Genomic DNA, 19,190 nt, shown 5'->3' with positions numbered 1-19,190 from the left:
AGTAGGACATGGTGGACATGTTACTGTGGTTTGTCCACATGGCCTTGCATATGGGTTCTGTGGCCTGCGTTATGTTGTTATTTGAGAGTCCATAACATAACATACATTGGCAGTATGGGTAAGACACAGGCCTTTGGCAGAGGACTGTAGGCCATTTGGTAGTGATGCAGGCTATCTGTAGCAGGCGGTTGCATTCTGTCAGTCCTACAGTCCCAGACTGCAATACATATATTACCCTGGGGTGACAGGGTAGGTGTGCTCGGTGTTCATGGCAATACTTTCTGTCAGTAGTGATCCAGTGGTGTGGATGCTGGCAGGTTGCTGCTTACAGCTAGGAACACACCTGCATGGGACACCTGCACTGCATGCTGCATTCTTTCACTATTGCCATACACAGGTGGGGGTCATATTGTACTCATTGCAACAGCAGGGATAAGACCGGAGTGGTACCTGTGGGTGGTGTTTGGGTGAGCTGGGTGCATGTGTGCTATGGATACTACTTGCATCTGACACATAGATATGCATGGAGCATTCCACTTATTCTGGCTTGTACAGGAGCTTCAGCTGTTTCTCAGTACATCATTCCTATGACCTTTGTGGTCTGCGACTGTTTGGACAGATGACATCGGTATTCCCTACTTCAAGCCCAGATAATTTGCTGCAAGCCTGTATGTACGATTCCAAGTGTGTGTCCATTTAATGGTTACACATTATACACTGTCTATCTGGGGTACTTCCCCCTATGTACTGCTTGTATATCTGGCCTGACAGTCATGCCATGTCCATCTTTCAGATGATGACACATATTACTTCCAAACATTTACAATAGCTTACTGCTAGAATGTGTTATACTGGGAAGCATTGTGTTTGGCACTGCAGTTGTGAGGACCTGGCCCTGTCATCGGCAGTACTGGGCAATGGCCACCAGGACAAACCTCATCATGCATACATACTGACCACTCTCACACAATATAAAATACACACCAACCTAACACATGCAAACCTGCATATTGTACACGTGCTACAATCTATCCTGCTACATTGGCCAGCTCAGGTAATCTGTGCTCCACTGGTATTATACCTACACATACATGTTACTACATTTCTACATAGGATTGGGAGGCACACCTGACACTTGTACACATTTGCTATGATTGTACTGGTGTGTCAGGTACTCCATTTCATTCTGTATTCTAACCTATCATGCTGACTAGAGGCATATCAGTGTACTACAGGTCTTCGGTTTGATTTAGCTACATATCAGTTTCTGACTTCTTACCCTTCAGAACTAATATTCTACTGCCTGACTGTTGTAGTCTGTCTGTGTCAGTCTGGGGGGGGGGGTTACCCATAGCCATCATTCAGGGGCCTTAACACAGGCTTTGTTTGTGTTTGTCTACACCTGTCCTGCTGGCTGAGACTGTTGTTGGGTATGTGAGCCTCCCTGACTGACATGTGTGTGTCATAGGGACACACGTGTGGCCCAGCACATTTCCTGCAGTGGGCTTGTCACCATGTGTAGTACTGGCTATTATGGTGACACCAGTATTTGTTACAGATCTCATGCTGCCTCTGTAGGTGTCTACTATCTGCTGACATCCCATTCAGCCACCAGATTCCCTTGCATGCTCACATCCATACCAAAGATACAAGTAACAACACATACTACTCCATTCAACAATTGGAAGGAAGAGTGACTTACCTTGTGGCTGTGCCAGTATTGAGGATGGTGCTGGAGGGCTGCCTATGTCAGATGCACATAGTACACTCCCTATACATGGTTGAGAACAGGTAGTGTCATGTTTGGCATCCATTTTACTGTATGTGTGAGTCAGAGAGAGTTGTCATTCCCTGGGTCCCTACTGTGTCAGTGTATGTGCTATGCATTGCCTCTTTGCCAAGGCCAGGGCATACTGGGCATGACTCCTTCTGCCTACTGGGGCAGGCTCAGGTTGTTCCTCCTCTGAGTCACTCTGTGCCTGTGCAGGCCTTGGCAATGGTGGGGGGCTGTGTGGCCCTGCCTCATGCTGTTCATGCTGCAGCTGTTTCTGCAGGATCATATTGTGTAGCATGGCACATACGATAACAATTTGAGTACATGTAGCTGGTGAGTACTGCAAGGCTCCACCGGATGTGTCCAGGCACCTGAACCATGGCTTGAGCATCCCAAACACACACTCTGTTATAATTCTGGCCTGTGCATGTGCCTCATTATGGAGTTCTTGTTCGTGTGTGTGTGTATTTCTGATGGTTGTCATCAGCCATGGCTCCAGTGCATAACCAGCATCCCCTACTAGGTGACCATTAGGGATGTCCCCATTGGTAAATCTCTGGTACAGCTGTGTCAGATGCTAGATGTGGGAGTTGAGATATCTTCCAGGGCAGCCAGCACACACATTCATTATAATGCCCTGGGCATCGGACACAACCTGCCAGTTGATGGAAGGAAAGCACTTGCGGTTGATGTAGACCCTACCCTGCTCACCTGGTGGTGCTTTGAAGCATATGTGCATGCAGTCTGTAGCACCCACTACCTCAGGGTATTCTGCTATTTGGTGGAAGAGATGCATATTGCTGGCCAATGCCTCACGGGTGTTGGGGGAAATACACGTGCTCACCGGCATGTGTTGACATGGCATCCAGGAACTGGTGGAATACCCTGGGTGCTGATGCTTGTGAGATCCCCATGATATCCCCAGTTGGCCTTTGGAAGGTACCTGTGGCTAGTATTCTTAGGCCTACACATACCTTGGTATCCACTGGGATGGGTTCCCCTCTGTTAGTTCTCTGTGTCAGGTGTGGCTGGCACAGGTCAACAATTTGCTGTAGGAGGTCCCTGCCCACCATATGCACTCCACTATCTCCAGCTGTTACCCTGGGTCTGTACACATTTCTCCATCTCCTCACTGTGGGTTGGTCGACAGCATTCTCATCCTCACCACCCTCAGCCTCTTCCACATGTTGATGTATGATAGCTACTGCAGCCCCTATCATTTTGTGGTTTTTGTTAGTTAAAATTTTCCCCCGCTTGTATAGACCAGTGGTGTAGAGTATGTGGGAAAAAACATAGAAAAAGGTGTTTGCATAGTTTATAGTAGTGTTCCGGGCTGAGCTGCTGCCTGTTTAATTGGCTGATTCTGATATATTTCACCTGCTAGCTATGCTAGTTCTCCTTTATTACCTTCCTACTGCTGTTTTCCCTTCCCATAGTCTTCCTATTTAATCCCGGGGGTGCACCGTGCTAACACAGTGCTAAAATGTGCACAGAGCTGCTGTTTCCTGATTTACTTTTTTTTTCCCTTTAAACTCCGTGCCTGGCGCACACACCCACTTAGGTATGTAAAGAGTGCTAGGCTGCCTAAGACACACCCCCTTGCCTAGCTCTGCTAAGCTAAGGGCAAACCCAAGCTACAGGGCTTCAATCCACTAACAGTATGCTTGACACACCCCCCATGATGTCAGCTAACTCTTAGGGTTGGACCATGCCATTCCTGCACTTACACTCTTGGGTGCTGACTAGCATTGAGGGGAAATCTGGGATTCATTATCATTCCCCTCATTTGCATAGGATTGCTTGCTAATGCATAGTTACAGGTCCCACACTGAGCCTCCCCCCTTAGCAAACACTATTTACTGGCCATGTTGTCTTCTGCCTGCCATTGAGTATAATGGCAAAATAGTGATTTTGGTTAGAATGCTTATTTCAGGTTATTTTTCCTATTTTCAGCCCGATCCCATTTGTGTGCCACTGTCCTATGCTTAAACAGCTGAAATCGGCTAAAAAAAGTTATTTTCTTATTTTTGCAACTGTTTTCTATGCCAATGGCCAAATGGTTTCCACATAGTATACACACTTTATTTGGAGCTGTCATGGCTCCATTTTGTAGTTTGCAGAAATGTACTCGGTTACTTACCGAGTACATTTCTGCACACTACAATAGTCCTGCACGGCCGGCTGATAGCTTCCTGGATCACATATTCACCTCATTTGCATGTTTTTTCACCTGCAAATGGGGTAATTTGCATACAGGAGCTGAGTCCATGCAGGAATAGTGCAGGAGCGCTCGTGCACATCCTTGCAGCTAATTCCTGGATCGCTTGGTGGCCATATTGCCTCTTGGAGCTTCTGCACTGTTCCTGCACACCGTGCAGGGCTTGCTGAATCTGGAGGATGTTTGTAGCTGTATAAGGTGAATACTCTTTTAAACATCTTTTCAAGTTAGACAATGTATTTAAACTATTTATTCTGTCATAAAGGGAATCATTCTGTAATTTATGTATTACTCATTAAGAATTTACCAATATCCTGTTATGTAATATATTCTGTCTGGTGAAACAAAAAAAATCAGTCCACTTTAGGGTGTACTAACCCCACCAAAAAAGCAAGTCAGAACTTCTAAGATTTGTAAGAATTCAGTTTTTCATATCTAGTTGTTGATTACTTTTGAAATAAACAAATGCTCTCCGTTTCTTATAAAAATGGTCTGTTTCAGAAGTTTAATAGTATCATTCCCAGAGATAAACACAATATATGTCTGTCTGGCATTAGAGAGTCCCTTTTAAAAATATTTTTCTTCTTTGATCCCTGAGTGTTTTGGAAAGTCTTTCCCCCGCATTCTGAAAAGCTTGCACGGTGTGCATGATCAGTGTAAGGGGTAATGTTGGCAATATGGCGGCCGAGGGATCCACATACGTGCTCATTTGGCATGCATGAGCACGAGTGCTCTAGCACTAGTGCTGCACATTCCTAGCTCCCGTATGCACATTACCCCATTTGCAGGTGAAAAACATGCAAATGAGGCAAATCTGCTATTCGGGAAGCTGGAATCAGGGAGTGCAGGACTAGCATAATATGCAGAAATGTACTCGGTTAGTAACTGAGTACGGTTCTGCAAAATCCAAAACGGGGACATGACAGCTCCAAATAAAGGCAGCATATCATTGAGGAAGCATGCCAATGGCCAAGTATAAGGCCATTGGCATTGCAAACAATGCAAAATGTACAAAATACTACTTTTATTTTATTACCGGCGATCACGGCTGTTGAAGCATAGGGCAGCGGTGTGCAAACGGGATCAGGGGGAAAATAAAAAAAAAACTAAAACAAGCATTCCAATGAAATGAGTATTCTGCCATGCAAGTCAATGGCAGGCAAAAGTCAACCTGGCCAGTGAATAGTGTTAGCTAAGGGGGGAGGCTCAGTGTAACACATGTAACTATGCATTAGCAGGCAATCCTATGCAAATGAGGGGAAGGATAGCGAATCTCAGTTTTCTTCAGCATGTGAGGCAGGTCCCAACAGTGTAAGAGTATGAATAGCCGAGTGCAAGACTAGGAGGTAGGTGACATCATGGGTGGGTGTGTCAGGCATACTGTAAGTGGATTGGAGCCCTGTGGTTCGTGGTTACTCCTAGATTAGCACAGCTAAGCTAGGGGGTGTGTCTAAACCTAACAACTGAAGAGACCAAATTGCTGCACCACAAAACGAAACCACAACGGCCAATATAAAAAGTTTATTTCTCTAGCGCCTCGGCCACAGTAAGCCTTCAAGGAGTAACACACCACATGTTAAAATAGTTTATATAACTCCAGCTACAACTATTAAATCATTAAACAAGTCATTAAACAATTAAAACTTAAAGTGACACAGTGCATTTCAAACAACACTTTTCCAACAACAGTCTGTATTCAGACCCTTCGGTATCAAAGTACCATATTTTAAAATAAAAACAGTTTCTTTTTTTTAAAAGCATATTCTTAATTATATTTATATCCAATTCATTCATAAAAATTTGTTCCAAAATCTTGGCTTTTAGACCATCAGAATTCCCACCATGATATTCATGAAAATGTTGAGCTAAGGGACTCTCTACTTTCTTTATCCTGATGTCCCTCAAATGCTCCGATAATCTTGTTTTAAACATTATCTTTGTTTGTCCAATATAAAACTTGTTGCACCCACATTTAATAGCATAAATAACTCTCTCTGTTCTACAATTATACAACCCATTTGGTCTAAAGCAAATCTTATTCATATGTGCAAAGAAATTAACTATATAAGGGCAACCAATACATCTCCCACAAGATTGTGTTCCTGTGACAGAAATTTGATAATAAAATTTAGACTCGGGTCTACAAAATCTGGTATGTACTACCATATCCTTAATATTTCTGCCCCTCTTATAAGAGAACACTAATTTCTTATTTGTTAAACCACTAAGTTCACCAAAATGTTTTAAAAATTCCCAAAAATGTACTATATGTTGTCTGATACTATCACTACAAACATTATAAGTGGAAACTGCAAATAAATTTTCTACATTTTTGTAAGTAACAACATTAGTGTTGTGCCGAGATTCATATAATTGTCTTATATTATATCTAATGTTCAATACTTTATGAGTATCTTGTTCAATTAATCTGGTATTATATTGTCTATTCTCAAACATAGCCTTAGTGCGCTGTACTTCTTTTATAAATACATTATCTTCATTACATAACCTTGAGATTCTCAAAAATTCACCATACGGTAGAGACTCAATAGTATGTTTTGGATGGCAACTAGTACCCATTAGAAACTCATTAGGGGATTCAAATTTCCTATGAATACTTGTGCTAATATGTTTTCCAACAGTTCCATGCAAATTAATATCCAAAAATGAAACCTGTTGCCCATATTGTAAGCCATTAAACAATATATCAAATCTACTGGATTGAATTTCCTGCACAAAATTTAATACCAAGTGTATACCTCCTTCACATAAGAAGATCAAATCATCTATGTATCTGAAGTAAAATTTAACATGTTTTTTAACAAAAGAATTAGTATAGATACACTCTTGTTCAACCAAACCCATAAAAATATTAGCATACATGGGTGCAAACGGAGCACCCATTGCTGTACCCTGTATTTGATGAAAAACTTGACTATCAAAATAAAAATAATTATTCTCCAAACAAAATTTAACTAAGTCTAAAATATAATGTGTGAAAGGATAATCTCCCATCTGACATAATAATGCCTCTAATCCAAACACGTTTAATGTTAGTGTAAAGACTGTTCACGTCCAACATGATCCAATACATGTTATCTTTCCACATAACATCTTTTATTTTACTTAAAAAATCAAAAGAGTCTTGAATATACAAGGGAAGTTTCTTGGCTTCTTTCAATAATATCTTATGTAAAATAACCCCCAAATTATGCAAAAAATAATTACTAGCTGAAACTATAGGTCTACCCGATGGATTCCTAATATCCTTATGAATTTTGGGTAGACAATAAAAATTCTGGACCTGTATCTACAGTCATTAGCTTATTTTTAACATCAGTTTCAGATCAATAGCCCAATCTTAGGCCCTTTTGTATTAAAGATGCATAACCTTTTTTTAGCTTGTTCAATAACATCATCATTTATTATTCGATATACTTTCTCATCCCCTAGTAAGTCTAAACACATTTTTAAATATTGTGTGCAATGCATAATTATTGTTTTATTCCCCTTTTCAGAGGGTTTGATTACCAAGTCTTTCTGTTTAGAAAATTTTACTAAAGCCAACCATTCTCTTTTAGACAAGTTATAATCAATCTGTTTCAAATTAAAAGTTTTAAATAATAAATCAAACTCAAAATCAACCATAGCTTGGAATCTTTTGATTCCTTCATGCAAGAAAGGAGGCATAAACTTACTCTTACTTGCTACTACAGAAGTATCTATAGCACAATATGCATTCAAATCACTTTTGCAGGATACAAAAGAATCACATGAATCCATTTCTAATACGCCTTCATCGTTACTATAGGTATTTTCATAATCACTTTCTTCAACAGCCCCAGGAGAAAATAAATGCTCAAAATAGTACCACAAATGTAACTTTCTAACAAATTTAAACAATTCTATTTTGCATTCATATAATTGGGGTATAACTGTCGGCACAAACTTTAATCCATGGTTCAACAGTAATAATACTCTCATTAACATGACAACCAGATAAATTAACCACATTATTAGAACTACAACATGTATTAATACCATTTTGTCCTTTTATTATCACACCATGGGCGATGTGGTCCCCCTCTGTATTGCTCCCGTTCAGAATAACTTCTTTTCTGCTGCCGGCTGTGGTCACTATGTTGACGAAAATTGTCCTGAAAATAGCGATCATTTACCAGAGATGGTAAAGGTGGAAAGTCATTATTCTCTTCATTCTCACTGTAACGCCTACCACAAACACTGGCAGGCATATCCGCACTATTAGTGCTTGCAGTTCTGTCTCTCACCCAGCCCGCCCCATTCTGGAAATGGACTTTGGAACGTGATCTTTGATTGGACGACCTGAAAAAGGTGGTACCTTTTTCAAAATCTCGAAGATCCCTCTGAATCTTATACATTTTTTGCTCAAGTACTTTCTTTTCTTGTATGTTTAATTTATCTTGAATATCACATAAACAGGACTCAAATCGAGTTCTGTCTAAAGCAGACATTAAATTAGTACACACCATGTTAATATCTTTTTTGATGTTAGACAACTTGATAATATCTCTTTCTATTAAGATATTAATCCACTCTTTGGAGCAAAGGTGTGCCGCTTTCTCCCACCTCTGCTTAAAAGCCTTATCATCAGCACAAGTAGCATCAAAGGGTTCAGATGGAAACTTAACAGCTCTCAGACCGCATGGGATAATATCCAGGTCCAAGTACCTTTGTAAACTTGTATAATTATAAAAGGTAGCCATTTCCTTGTTCATTAAGTTACTTAACTTAGAAATTAGAGTTTTTACCTCCACCGGATAATCCATGGAACGTTTACCGATATTCGCAAACGGATTATTCAATCGTTTGTTTCATGTTTCTGCTAAAAAACGTTCCTACACTGGTACACCTGAACTGTTTTCATTGCCTGTATTTCTGTCAAACAGTCTCGTTCCCATTCTAGATTAGAGCTTAGAAAACCATCAATAGTACGCTGAGAGGTACCTGCATTCTCCTCTCTAAAAATCCGTGGAATATTGTTAGCTGGATCACTGGCCATAGAAAAAAGCAACACCAAACAACTGAAGAGACCAAATTGTTGCATCACAAAACGAAACCACAACGGCCAATATAAAAAGTTTATTTCTCTAGCGCCTCGGCCACAATAAGCCTTCAAGGAGTAACACACCACATGTTAAAACAGTTTACAACTATTAAATCATCAAACAAGTCATTAAACAATTAAAACTTAAAGTGACACAGTGCATTTCAAACGACACTTTTCCAAACAACAGTCTGTATTCAGACCCTTCGGTATCAGAGTACCATATTTTAAAATAAAAATAGTTTATTTTTTTAAAAGCGTATTCTTAATTATATTTATATCCAATTCATTCATAAAAATTTGTTCCAAAATCGTGGCTTTTAGACCATCAGAATTCCCACCATGATATTCATGAAAATGTTGAGCTAAGGGACTCTCTACTTTCTTTATCCTGATTTCCCTCAAATGCTCCAATAATCTTGTTTTAAACATTATCTTTGTTTGTCCAATATAAAACTTGTTGCACCCACATTTAATAGCATAAATAACTCTCTCTGTTCTACAATAATACAACATGTCCAGTCTAAACCAAATATTAGTCATATGTGCAAAGAAATTAACTATATAAGGACAACCAATACATCTCCCACAAGATTACATTCCTGTGACAGAAATTTGACAATAAAAGGTGAAAAACATGCAAATGAGGCAAATCTGCTATCCATGAAGCTGGAATCAGGGCATGCAGGACTAGCATAATATGCAGAAATGTACTCGGTTAGTAACTGAGTACGGTTCTGCAAACTCCAAAATGGGGACATGACAGCTCCAAATAAAGGCAGCATATCATTGAGGAAGCATGCCAATGGCCAAGTATAAGGCCATTGGCATTGCAAACAATGCAAAATGTACAAAATACTACTTTTATTTTATTACCGGCGATCACGGCTGTTGAAGCATAGGGCAGCGGCATGCAAACGGGATCAGGGGGAAAATAAAAAAACCTAAAACAAGCATTCCAATGAAATGAGTATTCTGCCATGCAAGTCAATGGCAGGCAAAAGTCAACCTGGCCAGTGAATAGTGTTAGCTAAGGGGGGAGGCTCAGTGTAACACATGTAACTACGCATTAGCAGGCAATCCTATGCAAATGAGGGGAAGGATAGCAAATCTCAGTTTTCTCCAGCATGTGAGGCAGGTCCCAACAGTGTAAGTGTATGAATAGCCAAGTGCAAGACTAGGAGGTAGGTGACATCATGGGTGGGTGTGTCAGGCATACTGTAAGCGGATTGCAGCCCTGTGGCTCGTGATTACTCCTAGATTAGCACAGCTAAACTAGGGGGTGTGTCTAAACCTGCCTAGCACTTCTGACAAGTGGGCATGCGCACCGCCCACCGGGATCTACAGGAAGATGAAGGAAGTTAAACCAGGAAATAGCAACAGTGCGCACATTTGAATACACCAATTGTGCGGCGTACCCCTGGGCTGAAACAGAAGGACAATGGGAAGGGAAAGCAGCAATAGGAAGGTAAGGCTGACACGGACATTCTCCAAAAGGGCCTTACTGAGATGGACACCTGGTGTCAAAGTCATGGTCTCAAGCTAAATGCCAAAAAATGCATAGTCATCCCATTTGGGAAGAACAAAGCACCCATGAATTACCACATAGGTGGCAGCCCCCTTAATATAGAAGCGGTAATAAGAGATCTGGGGACTCAGGTAGATAGTAATCTCTCATTTGACAATCATATTGCCAAAGTAGTTAGGAAATCCTTCAATGCAGCCCATCTGATTACTAACGGGTTCACATCTAGAAATAAAGAGGTTATAGTGCCCCTCTACTCATCACTCATCAGAGTCATCATAGAGCTCAATGCCCCATTTGGGATGTACCACACAAGACACTTCCAACAGCTGGAAAGACCACAAAAGTACCTCACCAAGATGATTACAGGCCTAAAACATATGTCTTTTGCAGCCCAGCTGGAAAAACTCTGACTGTACTCAGTGGCATATCGCTTACTCAGAGGTGATTTCTGCCTGACTTACAAAGCCATGTCCAACTCAGAATTGATGGACATGCTCCACCTAAAGAAATCCAAGTCACGGAGAGCCACTCCCTCTAGTGAGCTAAACCTCACCACAACAATAAATAGAACATGCTGGAGGGATAGATTCCTGTCACAAAGACTCCCCATGCTTTGGAACAAAATTCCTAACTACATTAGTCAGAGCCCCTCACTAACACTCTTCAAGAGAAACCTTGACGAGTGGATGGGTAACAGAAAATACACCCCTGGGATCACTTCATTGGCTCTTCTTGATAGAGGCTCAGTTAATTAATCAATGGGGTGGTGAAAGCTGGCACACTCTGGCTAGGCTTATAAATGCCCTCGGGCAGATAGCCTAGTACCTACCAATGAACCTATCAAGGGGCACTAGGTTAGCTGCCAAGTTAAATTTTTTGGATACAGCTAGTTACACAGGCAGAAGACCAGCCCAGCCCAGAACACTACTATAAACTATGCAAACACCTACCCCTCTGTTTTTTTCCCACACCCTGCTCCACTGGTGTAAACAAGAGGGGAACTTTTAACACTCACAACAGCAAAATGTTAGGGACTGCAATAGCTATCATACAACTTGTGGAAGAGGCTGAGGGTGGTGAGGATGTGAATGCTGCTGAGCAACCCACAGTGAGGAGATGAAGAAGAGTGTACAGTGTGTAGTCATAAGAATACTAGCTACAGGTACCTTCAAAAGACCAACTGGGGATATGATGAGGATTTCACAGGCATCAGCATCCAGGGTACTCCACCAGTTCTTGAATGCCATGTCAGCACATGTCGGTGAGCACGTATATTTCACCATCACCTGTGAGGCGTTGGCCAGCAATATGTGTCTCTTCCACCAAATAGCAGAATACCCTGAAGTAATGGCTGCAATAGACTGCACGCACATACACATCAAAGCACCACCTGGTGAGCAGGGTCTAGTCTACATCAACCGCAAGGGCTTCCCCTCCATCAACTGCTAGGTTGTGTGCAATGCCCAGGGCATAATACTGAACGTGTGTGCTGGCTGCTATCACAATTCCCACATCTGGCATCTAACGGAGCTGTACCAAAAATATGCCAATGGGGACATCCCACACAGTCACCTAGTGGGGGATGCTGGATATGCGCTGGAGCCGTGATGCACACACACCCGAACAAGAACTCCATAATGAGGCACACACACAAACAAGAATCATAATACAGCGTGCGTTTGGGATGCTCAAATCACAGTTCTGGTGCCTGGACACATCCAGTGGAGCCTTGCAGTACTCACCAACTACATGTATCCAAATCGTCCTTGTATGTTCCATGCTACACAATATGATCCTGCGGAAACAGCTGCAGCAGGAGCAGCATGGGGCAGGGCCACACAGCCCCCCACCAATGCCAAGGCCTGCACAGGCACAGAGTGACTCAGAGGAAGAACAACCTGAGCCTGCCTCAGTAGGCAGAAGGAAGCATGCCCAGTATGCTCTGGCTCTGGCAAAGAGGCAATGCATAGCACATACTCTGACATGGGAGGGACCCAGGGAATAGCACCTCTCTCTGACTCTCACATACAGTAAAAGGGATGCCAAGCATTACACTACCTGTGCCTAACCATGCATATGGAGTGTACTATGTGCATCCGACATAGGCAGCCCTGCAGCACCACCATCAATACTGGGAGACCCACAAGATAAGGGACTGACACATGCCAGTCAGGAGGTGGGTCACATACCCAACAACAGTCACAGCCAGCAGGACAGGTGTAGATAAACACAAACAAATGCTGTACTATGGCCTCTGAATGAGAGCTATGGGTAACCACCCCCCAGGCCTACACAGACAGACTACAGCAGGCCAGGTAGTGGGACGTCAGTTGTGAAGGCTAGGAAGTCAGAAACTAATATGTAGGTAATCCAAAGATAAGAACTGTAGTACACTCGTATGGGATTGCCAGCATGATAGTTAAGACTACTGACTGAAATGGAGTACATGACATACCAGTACAGTCCTAGCAAATGTGTACAAGTGTCAGGTGTGACCCCCAACCTACACAGAAATGTAGCAACAGTCAGGTGTGCCCCCAATCCTGTGTAGAAACATAGAAATAGTCAGGTGTTCCCCCAGCTATGGAGATATGTTGCAACAGTCAATGCCAAATGATCAATGGATACCCTGCAGTCACAGCTTGCCACCTGTTGGTGTACAACATAAAGGTCAGCACTGCAGTACAAATCACCTGGACATGATCCACACATGCAATACAGATGGCCTTACTGGGTATGCTCACACACTTAGAGAAATGAAGGCAATGTCAGTCATCAACATACTGAAAGGTCATTCCGGGCATGGTCACACACGTAAACACATGAAGGCCATGTCTGCAAACACCAGTGGACCAGACATATCTGGCAGTTGCCTTGCACACACAGTGGATAGGAATACAGACATATATGTAATGGCAACACACTATAATAAGCCAAAGGTAGATGGACATAGATGTGTGGAAAAGGGTGACCATGACAGGGAACCATCCAGACCTGTCCCACCCAGCACAAAGCCAAGGTGACCCAAACACATTAGGTGCAGATGTCACTCACTACAGATACTAGCGACCAGTACCTGTCAGCACCACAGACTATGTGGTGCACAGGCCAGCTGTGCAACATGACTGGACAAGGCTGTAGTCATCTAGTAGCTGTATACATGTACCTGTGACATATGTCTCCATGTGTGGCCACATGTTGCATGTCACCTCTACATGAATGGATTATGGCCCATGCACACAACGCCCACCCCATAGTGCTACTATGACAAGCCTGCTGAGGTCATCCAATGTGAAATACACCTTTGGAAAGGTTGTAGCCCAATAAACTCTGTGGCGCGTCCCATAACTTTGTACGGCTATAGTGTGATAAACTAGTTAGGTAGAAGTTCTAACCCCAAACCTAGGAACTGTGAGTGTGTGTCACTGTTTGTGTGTATGTCTGTCTCTTTCTGACTGTGTAGAAAGCAATGCCTTTTAGGCTACTCACACTCCTTACAATTCATATACCCACCTTTGGCAAGGCTGCTGATGTCACCCACCTATAAATACACCCCTGGAATGATTGTAGCCCAGTAATCTCCATAGCACATCCTGTAACTGTGTACGACTATAGTGTGATAAAGGAGTTAGGTGGGAATTCTAACCCCAGACCTGGCAACTGTGTGTGAGTGTGTGTCAGTGTTTGTGTGCGTGTCTGACTGTGTACAGAGCAATGCATTTTAAGCTACTTACACTCCTTACATTTCATATACCCACCTTTGGCAAGGCTGCTGATGTCACCCACCTAGAAATACTCCTCTGGGAAGGCTGCAGCCTAGTAATCTCTGTAGCGCATCCTGTAACAGAGTACTGCAGTAGTGTGATGAATTAGTTAGGTAGGAGGTTGAACTTCAGACTTGGCAACTGTGTGAGTCTGTGTGTGCATTTCTGTCTGTCACTGACTGTATAAAGAGCTATGTCTTTTAGGCTACTCACACCCCTTACAATTCACATACCCAACTTTGGCAAGGCTGCTGATGTCACCCACCTAGAAATACACCTCTGGGAAGGCTGTAGCTCAGTAATCTCCATAGCACATTCCATAACTGCGTACTGCTGGAGTGTGATAAACTAGTTAGATAGGAGTTCTAACTCCCAGACATGGCAACTGTGTGTGTGTTTGTGTGTCTGACTGTGTAGAGAGCAATGCTTTTTAGGATACTCACACCCCTTACAATTCATACACCCACCTTTGGCAAGGCTGCTGATGTCACTGACCTAGAAATACACCCCTGGGACAGTTGCAGCCCAGTAATCTCCATAGCATGTCCTGTAACTGCCTACGGCCATAGTGTGATAAAGGAGCTAGGTGGGAGTTCTAACCCCAAACTTGGCAATTGTGTGTGTTTGTGTGCATGTCTGACTGTGTAGAGAGAAATGTGTTTTAGGGCACTGATGTCACTCACTTAGAAATACATCTCTGGGAAGGTTGTAGCCCAGTAATCTCTGTAGCACATCTTGTAACTGCATACTGCTGTAGTGTGAATTAGAACCATGGTAGGATTCCATCCTCACCCATGGCAGTTCTAGATGTATTGTATGTGTCACTGTCTGTGTAGGAAGCAATGCATTTTAGGCTAGTCACTCGCAGTACATTTCAAATTCCCTACCTTGGCAATCCTGCAGATGTCATTCATTGTGAAATACACCTTTGGGGAAGTCATTGTGAAATACACCTTTGGGGAAGGGGTTCTCTAGTAATCCCTGTGGTGCATCCTATAACAGCTTCATGCTGTAGTGTGATATAGACCTCCATTAGGGGTTCTATACCCACACATGTCGGTTGTGGATGTTTTGTTTGTCTCACTGTCTGTGTAGGGAGCAATGCATTGTAGGCTAGTCACTCGCAGCCAATTTCAAATGCCCTACTTTGGCAATCCTGCTGATGTCAGTCATTGTGAAATACACTATTGTGGAAGGAGTACTCCAGTAATATCCATGGCATGTACTATAACTGTGTAGTGATGTCATGTAATAAACTAATTAGGTAGGGGTTCTACTCCCAAACATGACAGGTGTGTATGTGTTTGTAACCAGTATCCTATGCAGAGGTGGGTGTGACACCTGTGGCCAATGTGGAGTGAGTTTTGCATATTTCTTATATGGTGGACCTACTATATATCACAATGTCCACCGTACAGGGATAACAGATGTGAAATGGCTGAGAGTCTGGGGTGCAAAGCCATACCCATACATGTGACATCAAGGCCAGGCAATCACAGTTAGCAACCCCGGTATTATCCAGAGCACACTCTCAACCCATGTGTCATACACACACACACACACACACACACACACACACACACACACACACACACACACACACACACACACACACACACACACACACACACACATGCCTAGGTAACAGCCAATATGTGGGTAGTACACTGCATATTGGCCACTGATAGTAACTATGGAGTGACAGCATTTGTCTAATATACACGTACGTGCAGAGAGTGCACCTCCCCCATGTTCCCCAATGGACACCTGCACCACCTGTGGTGCCATCACATGTGACCCACAATGGACATAACATGCCTGACAACATGCCCTGTATGGACAGATGCCACTGACACCAGGGAATGCTGTTAGCATGCTCTCAATGTAGGTGCAGGGTTAACTGGCTGGCCATTACCCGTTCCCACCACAGGTGGGCAGAACTGACACATTTGATGATAATCTGTGTTCACAACCACGTCCATGTCATGGACTAAGGAACACATACATGGCAAGCAATGCACAGCATTGGCCACACACAATAGTCACTCAGGTGACCGGATGGGGGATACAATACCCATCTGTGTGGGCAAATGCAGACACTATATCCTTGAGCCACAATGCAGACCATCATCATGTGGCCTGATGCCAAGGTACACCCATTGCCTAGCCTTGGACAGCCATCTGGCACAGTCAAACACCACACACCCATGCAGACATACACCCATGCATGTCAGTACTGGCACCCTGTGTGTTTGTGTGTGTGTGCTGCATGCTGCGTATGTTGCATATGTTCACATCCACACTCCTTACAACCCCCATGGGCATACTACAGCATGCTGTCTGATGTCAGACACCTCCCCATACCCTTTGCCCATACAGCTGCCATATGACCTGTGTGGTGCATGTCATACCTGCACAGTGATGTGATGTGGCAATCACACTACCGATGAGTTGTACACCTGGCAAGTGTGTCAATGTGTGTGTGTCCCTGTGAGAGTGTGGATGTGTTGACACTGGCACCTGTTCATGTGGACAGGCATGTGTATGTCACCTACTGTACAGCTACTGTATCCCTGTTGCAGCTGTCACTCACCATCACATATATGTTATGAATGCTCTACAACAGGTAACCTATGTGGTGCATCCAGTAACTGCATCGAACTATGATAGCACTACATAGTTGTCAGGGGTTTGATACCCTGTGCTGGTAGGTGTGTGACACAAACATGCTTCAGTTTTACCCTCCCACCCCCTCCCTGACATGTCTTTGCCTCTGTCTGCCTCTCCCACCCCCTCTCTGGTGGATGTGGAGACCTACACCTGCTTTGCTTAGGCAGCAGCATGTGTATTTTAAGTGATGCTCATGATCAGCTGATGGCCTCTGCATGAATTGCAGCCCTCCCCTAGCTGACTGCATGTGAAACAGCTGTGGTAACATTCCCATAGCTGATTGTATGTAAACACACTCCAGTATCTAGGAACATCATGGTGGTGTTGGCCCTTTTCTTCCACTGTGAGCAGGAACTAGATTTGTCATGTGGCAAACAGCATTTCAGATGGATTGGGGTTTACCTCTAACAACATACACTGTGGAAACAGTGCAACAAACAGGAGGGGGATGTGCCTGACCTGACTGCAGACTGTAAGTGCTGCTATACTGCATTTGGAGTAATGTTGGTTTAACAGTGTTTGTGTGGATATGGCTGTCGTACATGTCTCAATATCTGCCATGTCAGTTCCATGTTTATGAGGAATCCCTATCTGCAGGGTCATCTGCAGCCTGGGCAGTGTTGTGTCCTTGGTTTCATGTGTCACCCATGGAGCATCTAGTTGTGGACTGCAGAAGGTAGTGTGAGGATTGCAGTCTGTAGATGGTGAAAGCCGTGATAGTCACTGACGTCATATCCCTCATAGGGCATATGTTGCAACAAACCCTGTAACAACAGTAAATGTATGCGGTTATTACAGTAACTTGTCAATACTGGCCCTGTGTATGTGCTTCCAGCCACACCTCTGTCAACCTTTGTACATATGTTGTGCATGAAGTGGTGCATATGTGCTGTGCATCATAATTAGTGGCATCATATCTGAGAACAAGCCAGTGATATATCCGACTGTACACATGTTATGTACAGTACGGATTAAATTTCATGACATTACCTGGACCTTCTGTGAATGTTCGTACAGTACTGATGTCTGTGTACCTATGGTGAATGACAGTGTGTGTATTGTTAATATGTACCTTAGCCTGTGTATAGAGTGTGGTAGATGTCATTGTTCTAGTTCCACTCCTGGCAGATGTTACATGCTGCTCCATTGTATGGTACTGTATTGGCATACATGTTTGTAGGGCCATACACACACATGTCCCATACCACAGACAGCCATCAGACCAAACTGTGTAGCAGGCCAGTATATGTAGGATCAGTCTATGAGTGGCACATATGAGGATTGTGTGGAACAGATAGCCCTTATACTGTAATATCATGCTAGCTAAGCATATGTTGCTGTGGCTGTGTTTACATTGGTTATGGGTATGAACTTTCACACAGGTGTATCTTACCCTATGCTGTGACTTGCCTGTTGAGTCTGCTTTATATGCAGGTACATATGCATTCCCCCATAGGAGATGTAGGCCAGTGTTGAGCCAGTCTGCCCGCAGTCTGCGCAGTGCATTGTTACATGCCTAGCAGCTTAGTGTACTTACCCAGTGGGATGTCATGTGCAAATACTTGCCAGATGTACCACTGCTGGGCATCCCTTAACAGTCATGTATGTCAGACAGGGCAGTGGGATGCAGTGCAGATGTATATCAATATGTATTGGATAGTATGTGGCCATGGCACCCCTGTACCAACAGTCATAATGTGTCAGGCCAGACAGGGTTGTGTGAATGCATAACCTATGGTGGACATTATATACCAGTCGTTATGTGTCATACCCATCTACCTGGTCATCTACATCCATATTGTCAGGCATAGTACACATGTGTAACACTAAGAACTTATGTGTATACCTCTAGACTGTACAGAGTGTGTCAGACTTTCCATATATATTGGCCAATATCTCTGCTGCAGTCCACAGCAGCATTACATGCTAGCAGCAGTACTGTACGATGATGTCCTTAGGATGTCTGTCAGTAGCCAGTGGTACACATGTTATAAGCAGATGTGACCTCCCACACACACCATGTCTATGAAGACAATCCCAATGACAGTAGCAATAGTCTACTAGTATACCTGCTATACATACCTGACATCCCCTTCAACTACGACATTGGGATCATATGGGCTGGGGTTGGGCTACACTTCATGTCCAGA

General features: G+C 43.3%; 1 protein-coding gene across 1 annotated transcript in view; it reads left to right on the top strand.

The window, feature by feature from the left end:
• Window positions 1-8,798: 8,798 nt before the first annotated feature.
• Window positions 8,799-19,190, top strand: part of LOC122797845 (vomeronasal type-2 receptor 26-like) — a 90,128-nt gene continuing 79,736 nt past the window's right edge. Inside the window, exon 1 of the mRNA XM_044066365.1 lies at window positions 8,799-8,903. Within this exon, the coding sequence (XP_043922300.1) occupies window positions 8,799-8,903 (105 nt within the window). The remainder of the gene's footprint in view (window positions 8,904-19,190) is intronic.

The sequence above is a fragment of the Protopterus annectens genome, chromosome 3.part1 (genome assembly GCF_019279795.1).
Source record: "Protopterus annectens isolate FY-2018-M chromosome 3.part1, PAN1.0, whole genome shotgun sequence".
In the NCBI taxonomy this organism is placed as follows: domain Eukaryota; kingdom Metazoa; phylum Chordata; order Ceratodontiformes; family Protopteridae; genus Protopterus; species Protopterus annectens.
Note: the sequence above shows the minus strand (reverse complement) of the source record. Positions and strands in the feature narration are given on the sequence as shown.